This window comes from Ostrea edulis, chromosome 3 (genome assembly GCF_947568905.1).
Source record: "Ostrea edulis chromosome 3, xbOstEdul1.1, whole genome shotgun sequence".
NCBI classification, from domain to species: Eukaryota; Metazoa; Mollusca; class Bivalvia; order Ostreida; family Ostreidae; genus Ostrea; species Ostrea edulis.
Genome location: NC_079166.1, coordinates 33,456,582 through 33,475,150, shown reverse-complemented (window position 1 = coordinate 33,475,150; position 18,569 = coordinate 33,456,582). Strand labels below are relative to the sequence as shown.

At 35.0% G+C, this 18,569-nt stretch overlaps 1 protein-coding gene across 1 annotated transcript; it reads left to right on the top strand.

Moving 5' to 3' along the window:
• The first annotated feature begins 1,648 nt into the window (after nucleotides 1-1,648).
• LOC125676534 (uncharacterized) lies at nucleotides 1,649-16,772 on the top strand. The gene is made up of 7 exons (XM_048914388.2): nucleotides 1,649-1,792; nucleotides 5,395-5,595; nucleotides 7,034-7,117; nucleotides 10,273-10,426; nucleotides 11,474-11,549; nucleotides 14,294-14,441; nucleotides 16,044-16,772. Exons 1-7 carry the CDS (start codon nucleotides 1,649-1,651, stop codon nucleotides 16,770-16,772), a joined length of 1,536 nt encoding a protein of 511 aa, XP_048770345.2.
• Nucleotides 16,773-18,569: the final 1,797 nt, after the last annotated feature.

Sequence of the window (18,569 nt, the reverse complement as noted above, 5' to 3'; positions counted from 1 at the left end):
GTTTTACGTCCCGTCAAGATTTTTCATTCATATTAAGACGTCATCAGCTGTAGGTGAAATGCCACAGACATATGGTTAGCGCTCTTGGCCGTAGAAGTGGGGGTTCTTTATCGTGCCAATGCCTGTCGGGACACAGGGCCTCCGTTTTTAAGGTCATATCCGAAAGACTAATGATTATCACTTCTAAATGCCGAGCGTTTGGCGAAGGAGCCATCACTAGCTATTATAACGTACATGTACGAGCGGGGGCTCGAACTCACGACCTACCGGTTACGAAGCGAACGCTCTATCACTGAGCTACTGCTAGGTTCGGCGTATTTGAGAAATATAAGGAGTGTATTTTTCCTCGAAAACGATTAGTGTTTACTTTTGCTATACATTTCACGGTGGAATAATAAGACTAAGTACCACCTGAAATGCTTAGAACAATGCCACAAAATGCATTTACAATGTACATGAATACAAATTGTACATTTCGTAGACCTAAATATTGAATTAGATAAGACTACTTGAATATGTACTTCCTGAAGGGAATGAAGTCTTTTCGATTTAACATTTATACACCCACGACACCGCGAACTCCCAGGACACCAGGAAGTGCCCGGAAACGCCGGGTAATATTATATTTCGGAAATTATTTATATACGATATATAACAATTTAATTAGAAGTTTTAAAAAGCAAAGGTTTAGAAATGGGCTAAACCTGTCATTTGCAATACATAAATATGACCAAGTTTGAAGGTTTACGGGAAATAGAAATGCGTATGCATGTAGGTAGAAATTTTAATTTAGTTTTTTTTTTTTTTTTTTTTGCATAAATCAAGACACTAAGCATAATTTGTAATAACCTAAGAAATTTCCTGTGTATATCATAAAAATATACACAACAACCGATCTCTTGGCCAGGTAAATAACATTGACCATGGATAAGCTCCGCCCACATTCAGTCATCCGTGGAGCAACCGTACGGTGTTTTTTTTTTGGGGGGGGGGTCTTCAAGCACGTCATCTTATACATGTAAAACTTATACGGTACCAATTTTGATGCACCAGATGCGCATTTCGACAAATAATGTTATATGTCTGGTGTCTTGCCATTGAAAAATACTATGAAACTGAACGTTCTAATGAGTACTTGTTAGTATTACGTGTTAGAAGAATACAACACCCTTTTGGAATTGGCATTATTCATGTGGGTAGTGGGGAATATCATAGGTGAATAGTGAAAATATGATAAAGTATCAGAATGTATCACTGATGCACTTTATAAAGCTGATTGGTCAATGCATTTTCTGGTCATTGTCAGGTCAAAAGGATGAGTCAAGTTTGTAAGCGGGAGCTTGATAAGGTTACCTGAGATTGGTGATATCTCTTTAAAGTGTCAAATTTCAAATCAGTTACGGAACAGGTATTTGTCACGTGTGTCGTGTAGCATACATGTAGCTGACCAGTGGTTGCCGAGCTTCATTCCAAAAAGACGATCCCACGAGGAATAAGGCTAACCAAACCAATTGTCTTTAATCATATTCAGTATTTTTATTCTTCGAATTTATAATTTCTTTGTTTTGTTTTTAAGAAAATATCAAAAGAATTTAATTTTAAAAGTGCAAATAAATAATAATAATAATAAAAAAAAAAATAGGGGACAATGTACCACGCAAGTAAGAGGCTACAGGCGATTCGCCGGCAATTGAAACACATGGATAAGCTGTACATGTGTGGATCGGACGACGAGGGACAAAGTGAAGCGGCAGAATCTCCTGATGGGTCTAAATTTGAATGGGCGGACGTGGTAAGTTTGTAGGATGCTGAGGCTTACATGGCGAAAATAGGGTCAACATAACATTGCATAAAAATTTTAATGAAAATATTAATCAGCATATTCTTGATTGTCACAAAGGCATTCGAGAGAATGCCTGTATTCTGTTCGCAAATATTATATTGATTAGCGTGAGTTACACGTACATAGAAATAATTTCTGTGCCCGAACTTAGAGAGGTTTTTAAATTTTACTTGGCATTTTCTTGTGCTATTTTTAATTTTTTTTTTTTTAAACATTCGTTTTATTTCTGAAAGATACTGATGCCTAGCATCGTTCTGATAGATAGAGAGAAGTCTACTGCAGCCGACGCATGCATATAAAACAGACCACGTGTTTTGGTTGGTTTTTTTAATGAATGATGATTTATGATAAACCTGTAAAATTGGAAACATCATTATAGTGATATTCTTTAATTGTTATAATCAGATTCTTTAATTGTTAATCACTGGCGATGCATATGTTTAGCGAATCGAAAACAAATCTTTTGATCATTGTTACGCAAGAGAAAATGAAAAGGTACGATTGGATCACTATTAATTAAAGTCAAGCAGCAAGTGCAATTCTATCCGTATGGGTATAGTCTACTTTTCAAATATTTTAAAAATAAATATCTGATTCAGATTCTTTATTTCCTAAAGCTATACAGCTCATCGGTCATAAATACAAAATATCGATTTGTTTTTCAGATAGAACTGTAAACAAAAATTATCAATAAGATGTTAGTATAAAAAAAAACATTTTGGTGAATTTAAAAAAGACGAAAAAATATTTTGCTTATATATACCTAACAAATTTTTGTTCAATTACCTTGTATGTATTATGGCCATTTCCTGATTCCTCCCATAAATATGTTAATCCCAAGTCGGACTTCAGCATTTTTACATATATTTCATCCATTATGCGTTATCTCCCCCAATATAAGAAATCGTTATCGCCGAGTAGAATCTGGGCATGAATTTGTCTTTGGAGTACTTATTGTATAGGTTTTGCGTTTTAAAATTACACACCTGTATTGGGAAACACAAAAGGCAAATTGCGATTAACACATCCGCAGTGACAAGATTTTCTAAACTTTAGTGCAATATATTAAATGGGATCTGGTCGTTTTGAGAGAACGATGTTTAGTGTAATATGATTAGATAGATACATTTTAATTCAGAACGACACATTGTAATAAATTTATCCTACACGAACTCCGGCGTAGGGAGAAATTTTGACCAATAATGAGGCTTATCTTTACTGAATATTTAATAAAAATCATTAGTCAGTTAAGTCAGAAGTTCTACTACCATTTCATATCTGTAACTTTGCAGGCAACGAAATTAAGGGGAAATACTCGCTAAATGCGAGTTGAAAATTGACATAGCGAGTGAAAAATCACAAGTGATCGCAGCTTTTTGCGAGTAAAAAAAAAACCGATCTTTTTTCCGGATATCCTTGGTTTATTGGCTGTACTTTGAAGTTTACAATAATTTTGTCTCGTGCATAGAAATGCTTTACAGAATGAATATACAAGTATTGAAAAAGTAAACGTTGACCGAATAAATAACTAAGGCCAAGGTCATCTCAGTCAGTGATGCATAATTTGGGCGTCTCAGAGATGTCTGATTTAAATAGCAAGCATATTGATCTCGTCCGTGTTTACATGAAACAACACATTAAAGTGTTAGCGTCATGCTTCACGCAGTGTCCTTCTGTTGTCTATAGTCAAACACTTAAGAGTTCGCGATTTTTTTAAAATTAGAATTTTTTAGATGAAATTTCCAAAAGTTTTGAAGATATAGTTAGAATTGATGCAGTCTTCAAGATTTCAAACCACATGATGTTGTAAATAGGTGGTAGATCTCTGGACAGCGAGTTCGCCGCACATGTAATTGGTAAACTTTTTTCAAAAAATCAATGGAGTTCATTTCTTTCCCTTATTGTTCATACTGGAGAACTTCATCAGTATTAATGGTTTACATGTAATATACATATATAGATGTATTTTGTTAATTTACTGATTATCTTTGGTCTTTTGCACAGAAGATGTAACCAGATAAACGATACTTCTTCCGTTAAACTTTAACTTAAAGTTTATACTAAAAGGCCGCTCCAGCTATTTATAGGGGAAATCATTTGCAGTTCTTTTTATTACACATGTAAAACTATTCATTGTCATTGGGAATTTGATATTTATCATTGATGCATCAAATTTGAATATGTCGGCCACTCAGTCACATGATTATGATCCAATTCTGTATATCATTCGTCCACGATTGATAATGTTTTTTTTCTCTGTGCTTTCGACTGCACACTAACTCTTTAAGAAAGAAAGTATAACAAGTAGGCCTATATAATAGTGTTTTGAGTTAACTCTTCCAATTTTTCAAAATTGTGACTGTTATCAAAACGTATTTCATAGCGCTAAATATCATGTATGATCAAGCCCTGGGCTAATCTTAATTCATATACCGGTATATGAATAGATAATTCATATTTATATCATACTACATTGTACATGTATCACAAATACGCGGACTAATACGCATTACTTTGGGAGTGTAAAGCGTATTTGTACGCATGATTTCCAACTTAAATGCGTATTTGGTCAAATTTAATGAGTATTTACGCTGATACGCACCTTATCTGGAGCTCTGCGTCTTGTTTAGGCGGATCTCATAATCCCAACTAAAAATGGTTCCTAGTCGTTTGTTTCTTTGGGAATTAAAAGTCGGGAAACCGATATAAACATGTGCTACGTCAAGTACATGTAGAATACAATTATTGCTGCGCGACTGTTTAGAGATCATTGCCGCATAAAACGGACGCCGAGTTGCAGATTACTTACTGCTCATTGTTTGCTTTTCAGTTCTGCAATCCGTTAACAAAGTCGTTATCAAATCAATCAGGAAACAAAATTATGAAGCATTTAGAATATACCTAAGAACTCCACATTTACATAAAATTGATAACATTTACTTCTCCCATTGTCAGCTTTGTTTCTTTACTCCGGCGCAGTTGTTCCTTGGTGTTCCTAAGTTGTGAAATACCTGGGACGATTTTGGTTGGTTCTTTTTAAGTTGTTTTTTTTTGTGTGTGTGTGTGTTCATTGTTTGTAAATGTATACCGTATAGCGGGTTTATTCCGCGGGTCTAAAATTTGGCGACTTGCTGGCTTAAAGGTATGCTGATAATTTTAACGGAAAAAATTTTGGCGGACAGGGAAGAGTTGTCTCTCTTTAAAATACTGAAGTCGCAATTGGGTGCATATTTGGGGAGTGAAATTTTGGCGGAAAACTAGAATAACCGCTAGAATAAGCCAAAATTATAACCCCGCAGAAAAAAAAACCGATACGGTATTTCAACAGAGTTGACATCAACTGCAGAAAAAACGTTTACCATTTTTTTTAAATCAAACAAATAAACAAAAAACCAAACAGCGCAAGTGTATAATGAGAGAAATCTGCTCGTTGGTAACCGGTTTTCAAATCATGAGACGCTCGGCAAGATTCGTAAAAATTATACTATTAATTTTTTCTACATTCCTGGGTTGTTTTTCTTTCCTTTTGTTTATGCACTTCACATTTTCAGATGCATGGGTCTCGAAGTCTGTCTAACATTAGTTATTCGAGTCCAATGAGCGTCGAGCGACAAGACCTGGTAGAGTCTCGCAGCGTGAACAGTAGCACAGCGATGACATCCGTTCCAGAATGTGCGTCTGTGGAGCTCGACGAAATTCCTCTGTCCGAAGAACTCCGTTGCGCCATATCAAATATGACGGATTTAGATGATGTAAGTTTAAATTTTAGGAGTTATTTGTCTACGGTAAAAATCAGATAATGGCTCTATTACATCTGGCATGTGCTGTTAAAGTTCCCACATTTTTCTTTTTCTGTCCAAGTTTTACCTTGCAACAACAATGATCATTGTAAGTGTGTTAGTAAACAGCATGCCATTTATAATTCTAATACCAAATATATTACTGAGCAAAATTGATAAATTGTGTTTGAGAATACTCTAAATGAAAACCAAGTAGTTTGATCTGAACAAACATTCGGTGTTTCTTCAGTTATTTGATGTTACATTTCTGATTTTAAAAGTCGAGTGCTTTTAGAAACTTTTTATAGAAAACTTTCAAAATTTATGCTGATCGCTAGTCACCCATGTGCATAAGTAAGGCAAGGCCACACTGAACTTTTCAATTCTTGGCAAGTCATTATGTCTCCAGTTCGTCATAATGTCATGTTGAACAAGGTGTTAAACAACCAGGAGTCAATAAAATTATTCGGTCAAGCACTACATTTGTCTACTCATAATTTACTTTGATTTTCGTGTTACTGTTTATATCAATATATGCATGACTGCATTTATGTTATTGATATTAATCAAATAGAGAAAGGGCAAGTTTAGTTTATAGAATTTGTGTCCGACCCCTCTGCAATTGCATTACCTATACAAAGCAAATTAAGACTGTTTCAATGATGACCTACAGGTAATGGTCAATATAAAACATACTTTTCCCCTGAAGATAAGAGTACACTTTATTTTAAAGCAGGGGACGACCATCAAATACGAAATATAAATAAGTTTTGTAAATGTAACTACAGTGTAAGGTCCCGTGAATTAAGTATTTTCTTATAACTTGTATGTAATTGTCTAAAGCATTTCACAATTTTGTTTTGTCATTGAAACCGTGATTTTTATCTCCGTATTACATTAATTAGTTTCATTAATTAATGTGGATTGCCTTTGTTTGTTTAGTTTTATTCATTAAAGTGGATTGCCTTTGTTTATTTAGTTTTATTCATTAACCTGGATTGCCTTTGTTTGTTTAGTTTTATTCATTAATGTGGATTGCCTTTGTTTGTTTAGTTTTATTCATTAACCTGGATTGCCTTTGTTTGTTTAGTTTTATTCATTAATGTGGATTGCCTTTGTTTGTTTAGTTTTATTCATTAACCTGGATTGCCTTTGTTTGTTTAGTTTTATTCATTAACCTGGATTGCCTTTGTTTGTTTAGTTTTATTCATTAATGTGGATTGCCTTTGTTTAGTTTTATTCATTAATGTGGATTGCCTTTGTTTAGTTTTATTCATTAATGTGGATTGCCTTTGTTTAGTTTTATTCATTAATGTGGATTGCCTTTGTTTGTTTAGTTTTATTCATTAATGTGGATTGCCTTTGTTTGTTTAGTTTTATTCATTAATGTGGATTGCCTTTGTTTGTTTAGGTAGATGGACTGATAGGAAATATGATAGACTCCATGCAGGTAGAAACCTCCTATGACGAAGAACTGCAGACTATTGACAATTCCGTCATTCTGTTCGTAAGTAGCAATACGTCACTATCCCCAAATGATAGCCAAATCTGATGTGATTATTTTTTCTTCGCAATTCTGGAAACGTCAAAATAGAATTGGGTATTCACACAGAAATTTGTGGAAATCTGCTTTCCTAATTAGACTTTTTGCATGAAACCGACTTACGGGTACCTGATGAAGCATGTGTACTGGGGATACGGACAATAACTAATAATCAAATATCGTAAATACTTTGGTCTTTTGATGAATTGGTGTATCCATGTCTTGGTGTTTAAACACTGTCGAAGGTAAAATATTAGATTTACAGCATCAAAGTAGGGCTAATTTCATTCCCCTTAAAGGGACTGGTTCACGTTTTTCGAAAGAAATGATTTTCAATTTTGATGTTTAAAATGAAAAATATTGCTCATTTAATGTTGACAACCAAAATTTGGACCGTCTGAATTCAAGGATAAGAGCAATATTTCAGCTTTGATTCTTTGTTATGTAAACAAAGACTCGAGTCTTTTAATGTAAACAAACAAACCAGTGAAACGTTAATTTTGTAATTTAAAGCATCTTCATTTTGTACAATCACAAATTTTAACTCTTAAATGACACATTTTACCTAAAGTATACTTGAGATGTGATATATATAATAAACTTGGATCAAAATCCATTTATTTTAAAAACCCCGTAAACAATAACACATCTCAATCTTTGTTTTCAAAACAAATGATAAACTCTCTATAATGAGCTTCTGTCATGATGAATAACCTTAATTTTTGTGTGAAATCTTCTAAACATATTAGACTGTAGATTTTGATCATTTAAAGTGAAAAACAAAATTTGGAGGAAAATCGTGAATCAGTCCCTTTAATACATAGCTATACGTTTGATCTAGTAGCAGTGCCAACGCAACCATGAATGGTGAACGCTTGGAAGAAGTGACCAACTTTAAGTACTTGGCAACAGACCTGTAAAAAGATGGTTGCTTCACAGTATAAATTCTAAGCAGGACTAATTCTGCAGCAGCAGCAATACGCAAGATCGTAAATACCGAGTTAGCGGAACTCTCTTGTAAAGAAGTACGGAAAAGCGTGTCTATCTTGGGCATTTTTTGTTTATTCAAACATGGCATCGGAAGACGATTTAACCTGTGCATTCCACAATTAAAAGCATTTTTAAATGAACGGTGTGTGAAACGTCTGGATACAGGAAAAATGAACTGAATTTGGCTCGTGAAGCTATATGTTTTGACACAAGCTCTTCTCAGCTTTGGGAATTTCCTGGCTGACAGCAGTGGGAAAAAAATCCACATAATTTCCATTAAAATCTATCATTTGTGGATATTTCTGCGTATTAGGTTTCTTTCTTGAATCATTACTACAGTCTACTGCAATGCAATGATAGTGCACCATTGTTAAAATCAGGTGAATCGATCACGACAAAAGTTGCAAAACTGGTATTATTTACCAACATGCCCAAATTCTCGCATACTCTGGGTCTCGCGAGACTTTGAAAGGGGAAAGTAAAATTTAAAACCAAGACGGAAAAAGTAGTCGAGATCTTGCGTCGGATCACCTCATGACAGCTGCCAACAAATCGGCAAGGCGAAAGACGGCTACTGCTTCACACACCCCACAACCCATATGGTTGTGAGCCTAAGTGAAGTTGAACTTTCTTGAAATCACTTCTGTACATGACAGTTTATCAAGTATATATTTTAAATCTTCAAGAGTTCCTAAAATTAAAGAATTACCGGTGGTATCAGATGGAAAATACGGAGAGAGGTGCACTTTTTCATTAGTATTAAGTAGGCATATAAGAAACTGAATATTACTCTAGTAGTACATCATTACAGCGTTAAAATATGCAACTCTCCAGCCGTGCTAGTTTAAATACGTGAATTCAGAAACATACATTTATACCAATATATTTACCTGTGAGGGTCACAAACGTCAACCTCGAATCAAATTGAGAAATGTTAATTCTTTATATCTTAATGTTGCAAATACATGTACATGAATTTTTTTTTATTTTTTTTTTTTTTTTTTTTTTTGCTCAACATATACGATTATTATTGTTGTTTTAAAAATAAATGGTTTAAAGGTGATTTTTCGTGAACAATTTTCAAGAAAGTAAAAAATGTGAAACCATGGACTTTGTGATATCTACGTCATTGAAAAAAAAAACCAACCCAGTTACATGTAAGAGGAAAAACCTTCGTAATGCATTTTGACTTTTCCATCGAAATAGATATACACGAGTATTTAAGAAAATGTGAATATTTCAGGCGGATACACTTTTATCCCATACTAATATATTTCCACCCTCCTGTGACGTCATAAGATTTTGCAAAGTCATAGTTTGTAAGGTACAAAATATGCGGGGTCTCTGATACCCAGTTGAATCGCATGGTTTTGGTTGATACAAAAACAATCAAGTAAATCTGCCTTCAAGGAGAAGGGAAATACAAAAACTGGTTATCATATCACTGTATTTCGTTTGTTTGTACCGTCTAATACGTTGACTGCGCGGTGTTACCGTTAGGGCGATCTCAGCTACATACAATGTATAGATGAGCGGACTCCAATTTCAAATGCATTTTTGTAGTCTTGCTTTGTTTCGGTATAATAAACAATTTATTGCATGACTGTTCGGGAGATATGCAGATTTATTCACCCAAGAAAAATCATATTCCCCTCGGGAAATATGATTTTTCTTGGGTGAATAAATCTTCATATCTCCCTCACTATCATGCAATAAATGTATATTAACATGTTTCAAAATATTGAATCCAAGGGCAATAACTCTGTTTTCATTACATTATTTGTCTAGTCCATTATGCGATAGATTTCCTTTATTTTCATCAATTTTTTTGTGTTTTTCTAAAGAATCAGTTTCATGAAATATTTATGAACACTATTATATCATTACAACCAGTTTTTTGTGAAATTTTGATGCTATCTAAAGAAAATTGCAATTTTCTGACGTTGATAACAAGTATATTGAACTAATTGATAACAATTTTATTAATACCGCAACATACTTGTTTTATCAGTTTTATTTCTTACTAAGATTTATTATTTGAAAAATCTACAATCAAATAAAAGATTTAACCTATAATTCTAGAAGTGTTGGATTATCTTAGTGTATGTTATTTGTAGAATAACGAACCCGATGACACGGTCAGGCATTCTAATATAACTGAACTGACTCAAGAAAACAATGGTGCTTTGCAAGAAAATGGAAGCAAGATTTTTTTGACAACAGAAGAAAATTGGAGAAAAGACAGAAAAAAGAAGGATAATCATAATATTAGTAAGAACCGAATACACTACAACATTACGCACGTAATAGAAGTTAGAAATGAATAAACATGATTATGTACATACTGTAAGTACTCAGTACAATGAAAATAATACGTACAAACCATAACACATGCAAAATTATGTACGTACCTTAAGGTATTCCATGTATAATGAAGGGATAATGAACAATTTTGAAGGATTTAGATCAACATAAAAGTTTATTGTTAAATAATGATGAAAGTGAAGCAGATGAAATTCACATGACTGGTAAATGATTAGAGTTGTCTGCCCTTTGTAAAAATAAGAAAAATCTAATTTTCTAAAAAATGTGTGTGGTCAATGTTTAATTTTATTTCATATTTTCATAAAAAGAAAGTGTATTTAACTTTCTACCAAGAGATTAGTATGAAAATATAATTTGTTTTTAAAATATTGTAATAAAACATGCTTTTTCCCATTTACTTCAATGTTTAAATTCTAGGTGAAATAAATCAAGCAGTAAATAAGATTTTGAAAATTCCTATGGTGGATTATTTTTATTTGATGAACCCTTCAAAATGATACCATGATTACAAATATTCCACCATCCATTTATTAGATATGAAATATGGTCATTATATATTGAATACCTTAAGCAAGAACTGAATATATTACAACATTATGCACATAAAAATGAAAATTTCAAAAGTGTTTTATCTTAAGATATTTGTGAATTGTCAAATTCGAACATAATGTGGACGTATAGTTACTGTAAGGTGTGATATGATTAAGAATGAAAACGATATGTTTTAATGTTTCTTTAGTAATTGTTTCTAATTATCTCCGTGGCCGAGTGGTTAGAGCATCGCGCTCAAAATCACTCTGTCGGCGCGAGTTCGAATCCCGCTCGCGCCGGTAAGTGAGAAAGTTTCCCAGTTACTTTCGGAAGGTCGGTGGTATCTTCCCAGGTACATTGTATCTGGGTTCTTTCTTCCACCAATAAAAACTGGGCGCCACCAGATAACTGAAAAATTGTTGAGTGTGGCGGAAAACATCAATCAATTATTTCATATTTTAGTTGAACGACGGCGACGGTACAACATTAACGATAGAATCAAAGAGTTGGCCAGCCTCCTTCCTTCCAGCGTCCCTACGTAAGGCATTTTCAAAATATTACAACATTTAACATATTAACATTGCTTTTGTAATGAATTTGGTGAAATTGGCGTTTGTTGTTATCTAGATATGGTGAAAAGTGTCTCTGAGACGATATAATTCAAAGGAAGGTATTACAAATGTTTTATTTCATTGACGAGCGATGTATGTTACTAGAAACAAGAGGCCCACAGGCCTTATCGGTCACCTGAATATTAGTGAAAAAGTATAACTTCTCCCAAGGGCTATGAAATCTAGAAAACATTTCCTGTTCTGAATACATGTATCTAAGCTAAATTTTAACATTCAGCAAAAGTAGAAAACAAGATGTGTTCTTACAACTTCAATGCCTCATAAGTTCATACACTGATGATAGGCTTCACATAATATAATACTAGGTGTATTAACATTAAAACATTCAAAGATATGACTAATTTGGACCCATCCTAGAGTCAAAACCCTGGGTTGTAAAATTCACCATTTTTTGTACATCTTTCTCTGCTATTCCTTAGTATGCGTTTAGATTTTATACAGTATCAGCAAACTTACACATAGACACTATATAGTAAGTTTGGCCCCGCCCTGGCGTCAGAATCCCTACCCTGGAGATCATGAAATTTGCAATTTTGGTAGAGGCCTTCCTGCTCTCCATCACCATGCATTTAGCTTTTCTTACACATTCCGGTTCTTGAGAAGATGTTTGAAAATATTTTTAATTTTGCCCCGCCCTTTAGGCCCCAGGGGTGCTGGAGTCCTAAAATTTACAGTTTATGTCCCCCTTGTCCCAAAGATGCTTCAAACCAAATTTGAAAAGAATTGGACTGGTAGTTATCAAGAAGTCAAAAATGTTCAATTGTTAACGGACGACGACGGACGACAACCAATTGCAATAGGTCACCCGAGTTTACTCAGGTGACCTAAAAACGAATTCAGAATGCTACAATTACCGTATTTTGCCGAATATAATGCACACATTTTTCAAGATTTTTTTTTTTTTATTTTTTTTTTTGTTGTCTAGAAGGAAAGGTAAATCTGGTACAGGACCAGTAAACTGGTTCTGAGGACCAGTGAGATAAAATGCTAAGCTGTAATTAAGCATCTAACATTGTACAGAAAGTGACTAAGAACTAAATATATTGCTCCTTAGTTTTGTAGAAGTTAGGTAGATTTAAGATCCTGGAAGTGCTTTAAAAAAAGTCCTGCGGATGAAATATCATTTCCTACATTTTATGTTCAAAAACACGATTTTGGCAAATGCACCGATTTTTTTTTTTTTATTATTATTTTACTTCATGTATTTATTTTTTCCATTTTGAATATACATGTACATGTAAGAATTTTCAAAACAAGGTTGATCCATACCAATTTTGATAGTTATATATCACATCATATATAAATGGTACATGCAAAGAAGTGAAAAAAGATTGTGTTTCCATCTTCAATTTAACATTAAAAAAATAGAAAATAAAGTAAAATCCCTACCTACCTATTTGGCCTAATTTGCAAGCATTCGAAGAGAAGTAGTTCATATAGTGCAGGCGCGGATCCAGAATTTTTTTCCAGGGGGGGGGGGTCGAACCTTTTCTGAATGGTTTTGCTGGTATATAAGGCATTCTTTTTTGCTTTTTGTTATATTGTAATTTTTTTATATTTACAAATTCCAGGGGGGAGGGGTCCGGACCCCCCCCCCCCGACCCCCCCCCCCCTCTAGATCCGCTCATGTAGTGGTCATATACCACGACTGTTTGCTGTCATATTGTTATTTTTTAATCGACTGGATTGTCATTGTGTAATTGTTTTGGTACATGTATTTACACCCACACAGTACATTGAAAAATGGCATTACCGATAAGCAATGGGTACGGACAAAGTGCTTCCGGTACGCTCTGTGTCCCTGGAGTCTCTTGATTAAGTTTTGCATTATTACGCTTATAAATTTTCAACTGAGTGTAAACAAAATTTCATTAACGTACAATGTATTTACTCATAATTAATCTGTTTAGCATAAAATCGATGTCCGTGTAAATTAAATTCTAACAATCCATAATAATTATCAATCGTACCCATTTCTAAGCATAACCTACTATATTCTATTATAACTGATGTAATTGTTTGCAAAATTTACTACTATTATTGTATGACTATCTCTACAAGAAAATTCCCTCTCCAGTTGGATTACGCGGTAAGCATCAAAAGATTGCGCGGGCGCCTCGATCGCCAGTTAAGGTATACACAAAGAACTAAATGTCCGTCAATTTCTAGCATCCAATCTGAAGCTTTATTTCTCCTGATTGACAAGGGTTCGCAGGCCAGGTAAATTTGAAGGCGATGCTTATATTCTAGGTCTTTAAAGGAAGTCTAGTAATGAACCACATATCCTTAGAATTACAAATATTAATTTTATATATTGTGTGTAAGCAATCTTGCTTTTGCAAGAATTGCGTCAAAACATGGTAATATCGCAGAATTGGGTGAACACATTTTGGTATGCATATGTTTTGATGTGTGACCTTTATGTTTGAATTCAGAGTTCATTCATTTATTCATCGCTTCGTCTTAACAGCAATACATGCACGATTAGAGTGTTTTTTTAACCACTCGTGCACGTTACTATACACTGTAGCAGTCACGTGTTGATCTTTGTGAGAGCTGAAGAATAATAATGTGGTTGAGAGTTCCTAATATGACAGAACTGGCTATCCTAAAAATAGAAATTTACAAATACATATTTATATTCCTACAGAGACCTAAAGCAGAACAAGGGATCCATTTTGAAGACGTCGGTGGAATATATGAAGGAGCTCATCAAGAGCAAACAAAAACTCCAAAAGCTAGAGGAACACCAAAAAATGATGGATAGCAAAGTTCAAAAACTGTTCATCAGAATTTTTGTAAGGATCCATTGTAATTTTACGATTGAATAACGAAAAAAAAAAATTCATCGATGTAATTTAACAAAACCCTGATGATAGTGCATACAGTTATTTGTTGACCTGTTTTGATTTGATTAGTTTATGAATACATTTGAATGCGCCACCACAGTAGTATGCAACAAATACAATAGAAAATATACTACTCTCGAATAATACCGGAGACTGGTGATTTCGATAAGGATGAGTCTCAGTTCTATCGAATGAGATCTCATAAACCGAGATCTCGCGTTGATTATGCTAAACGCCCGAACCTTTAGGCCAGCATAGTCTAAACCACCAATCGATCAATTCAAAGAAAATACTATATTAAACATTGCATCTACATATATTTTATGTCCTTTGTTTCTTTTAGCTCTCCTGAGCTGAAAGCTCAAGTGAGCTTTTCTGATCGCCTGTTGTCCTCCGTCTGTCTGTAAACTTTTTACATTTTAGACTTCTCCAGAACCACTGGGCCAATTATAACCAAACTTGGCCAAAAGCATCCTTGGGTAAAGGGCTTTCAAGTTTGTTCATGAAGGGCCATGCCCGCTTCAAAGGAGAGATGATCACAAAAATAGGGTGGGGTCATTTAAAATTTTTCTCAAATATATTGGGAAAATCTTTAAAAATATTTTCAAGAACCACTAAGCCAGAAAAGCTAATATTTATATGAAAGATTCCTGACATAATGCAGATTCAAGTTTGTTACAATCATGTCCCCCGGGGGTAGGATGGGGCCACAATGGGGGATCAAACTTTTACATACAAATATATAGGAAAAATCTTCTTCTCAAAAACTACTGGGGCAGGAAAGCGGAAATTTACATGAAAGCTGCCTGACATAGTGCAGATTCAAGTTTGTTAAACTCATGGCCCCCGGGGGTAAGTTGAGGCAACAATAGGGGATCAAAGTTTTACATACAAATATATAGGGAAAATCTTTAAAAATCTTCCCAAGAACCACAGAACCAAAAAACCTGAGTTTAACATGAAATCTTCCTGACATAGTGCAGATTCAAGTTAAACTCATGACTCTAGGGGCTAGGATGGGCCACAATAGGGGATCAAAGTTTTACATAACTAATAAATAGATAAAAAATATTTAACATTTTTCTCCTGAAGAACCATTGGGCTAAAGAAGTTTACATTTGCACGAAAGCTTCATGACATAGTGTAGATTCAAGGTTGTAAAAATCATGGCCCACAGATGATAAGATTTGGCCAAAGTAGGGGGTCAAAATTTTACATACAAATATATAGGGAAAGTCATTAAAAATCTGATGAAAAATCACTGGGAGAGAAAAGTTTATGTTTACATGAAAGCTTCCTGACATAGTGCAGATTCAAGTTTGTAAAAATCATGGTCCCCGGGAGTAGGTTGGGACCACAATAGGGATCAAAGTTTTACATGTGAATATATAGGGAAAATCTTTAGATATGAGCCAAGGTGACTCAAATGATCGATGTGGCCCATGGGCCTCTTATTTATTTATGTGCGTATTTGCGATGGAGGTAATTTAAAATTGTACTAAGTCTAGTAGTTTATTAAGTATTTGGTTTTATGTATATTTATTTTTACAGCAAATGGAATTAAAATTTAAACTGTATGGGTTGACAGAAGACTTGAAAAACAGTAGAGGCAAGAAAAAGAAGAGGTCCAAGAAAAGTATATCCGAAATAAACGCCATGGTGGAGGCGCTTGTGAAAGAAAGCATGCCAGAGTCTGCCCAACAAAGGAAGAGTAAACCAGTGCTTCCTTCCAAGATGAAAAATGTAGCACCCAACAACAAACAAAATATCAGTCCAGACGCCAAGTCTGGCTTACGACAACATCTTAATAAGAAGATGTCCACAGGGGGGCCTACTCGAAATGACACCTCTTCCATTAAAGGAGTAAATGATCAGAGTCAGCATAGAATTAGAGATCAAAGTCCACCGTTACTTGGTACCACAAGCGATGGCTATTTGGGGAAAAGTAACCCCCGTATGGCAAATTCCCAGCAGTATGTTCTGGACAAGGACGGCAATGTCCAGATTGGTTTAAAAGAGGGGGAGCAAATAATTGAGCTGTCACCAGAGCAGTGCAACATCTTGCTCGAGCTGTTCGAGAGCAATGGAAATGAACCACCGCTAAACACCGATTCTTCACCTCAGCCAGATGTTTCTGCGAAACAAGAGTGCTTGTCGCCAGTAACTTCAACCAGTAACATGTTGGAAAGATTGCTACGAAGGTCGGATACGTCGTCTGATGGGTGTTCGGATTGCAGTGGATTGGAGGAATCCACAGAGAGCGAGATGGAATTGCGTTAGTCCAACTCCAGTTGCGAGGACAACCCCTTAAAACAGAAAACTTGATTTTCGACTCCAATCACAACCATCACAGATAGTGTCGTCTGTGAAACGTCTGAAAAGGGACACCTAATCAATCATTTATGTGTCTACATTCTCTTTATATCTAGCTCTATTCAATGAATAATATATACATTTTGTTTTAATACTTTTTAGCTCACCTGAGCCGAAGGCTCAAGTGAGCTGTTCTGATCGAAATTTGTCCGTTGTTGTCGTAAACTTTTCACATTTTCATCTTCTTCTCCAGAACCACTGGGCCAATTTCAACCACAGTTGTCACAACACATCCTTGGGTGAAGGGGATTCAGGTTTGTTCAAATGAAGGTTCATGCCATTCTCCAAGGGGAGATAATAGCAACATAGTGAAAATACATTAACAACTTTTAAAAGTCTTCTTCTCCAGAACCACTGGGCCAATTTTAACCAAACTTGGCACAAAGTATTCTTGGGTGAAGGGGATTCAGGTTTGTGCAAATAAAGGGTCATGCCCCTTCAAAGGGGAGATAATCACAAAAAAGGGTGGAGTCATTCAAAAATTCAAGAACCACTGGACCAGAAGAGCCGAAATGCACATGAAAGCTTTCTGACATAGTGCAGACTTAAATTTGTAAAAACCGTGGCCCCGGGGGTAGGTTGGGGTCACAATAGGGATAAAAGTTTTACATGTGAATATATAAGGAAAATCTTTTAAGCATGGCCAAAGTAACTCAGGTGAGCAATGTGGCCCATGGGCCTCTTGTAATCCACCTACTACGGAGGTCAGACAAGCCGTTTTGTAGTTGTAGCGGCTACCTCGGATTGAAGAAAGCCACAGGGAGCAGGATTAAGTCATGAAATGTTGAGGGAAATTGTGATGAACAGAGATCATCTCTCGGAATACAAATCGTCAAATGAAATTATTCATATCGGTAAAGTGAACGATGTTGCATATCTATTTTGTTTCTTTTTTATATCACTTACATTAAACTCTAGTTTTATTCAAGAGAATGTACATCACTCAATATTTTGTTTCAATCCACTTTAATGGACAAATATATTCACTTGATAAACAACTGCCATATTTACTCTATGTAAACCACTGCCATATAGGTTAATATTACTCAATGTAAACCACTGCCATATAGCCTAATGAAAGGTGAAGATAAAGAACAGTGATCAATCTCATAACCCCTAATATCATTCAATTTTATTGTTTCTCTTTATATTCACAAGTAGTGTACTTTCAATTTAGGTGATAGCTTGATACAAGTATAATATTTTAAATAAATCTCTGATCTATTAATTACACATAAGCATATACATGTATCACATAATATCAACCTATCATTGGGTCAAATGCTGTCTGACGTGTTTCATATCGATTGATAGGCCGTTCTTGGCAAACTGATTTTAACTACGGATAACTCCTTTTACCTGATCAAGATATAGGGCTCACGGCGGGTGTGACCGGTCGACAGGGGATGCTTACTCCTCCTCCAGGGCACCTGATCCCTCCACTGGTATATCCAGGGGTCCGTGTTTGCCTAGCTCTCTATTTTATATTGCTTATAGGAGTTATGAGATTGATCACTGTTTGTTATCTTCACCTTTCTCTAACCAATATGTCTTAATTATCCCAGTACATGCTTAACGTCATAGGACACCCAAGACTTCGGACGAATCAAATGAAGTAGAATTTTGCTGTGTTTATGTGGGATTTTCTATTATTTGATCGAACAACAATGTGAATCGGTCATCAATACACGAAATACACCAATA

Coding starts and splice junctions, on each gene's coding strand:
- LOC125676534 (XM_048914388.2), top strand. CDS start 1,649: ATGTACCACGCAAGTAAGAGGCTACAGGCGATTCGCCGGCAATTGAAA. Junction 1,793..5,394: donor AATTTGAATGGGCGGACGTG/GTAAGTTTGTAG, acceptor TCACATTTTCAG/ATGCATGGGTCTCGAAGTCT. Junction 10,427..11,473: donor GAAGGATAATCATAATATTA/GTAAGAACCGAA, acceptor TTCATATTTTAG/TTGAACGACGGCGACGGTAC.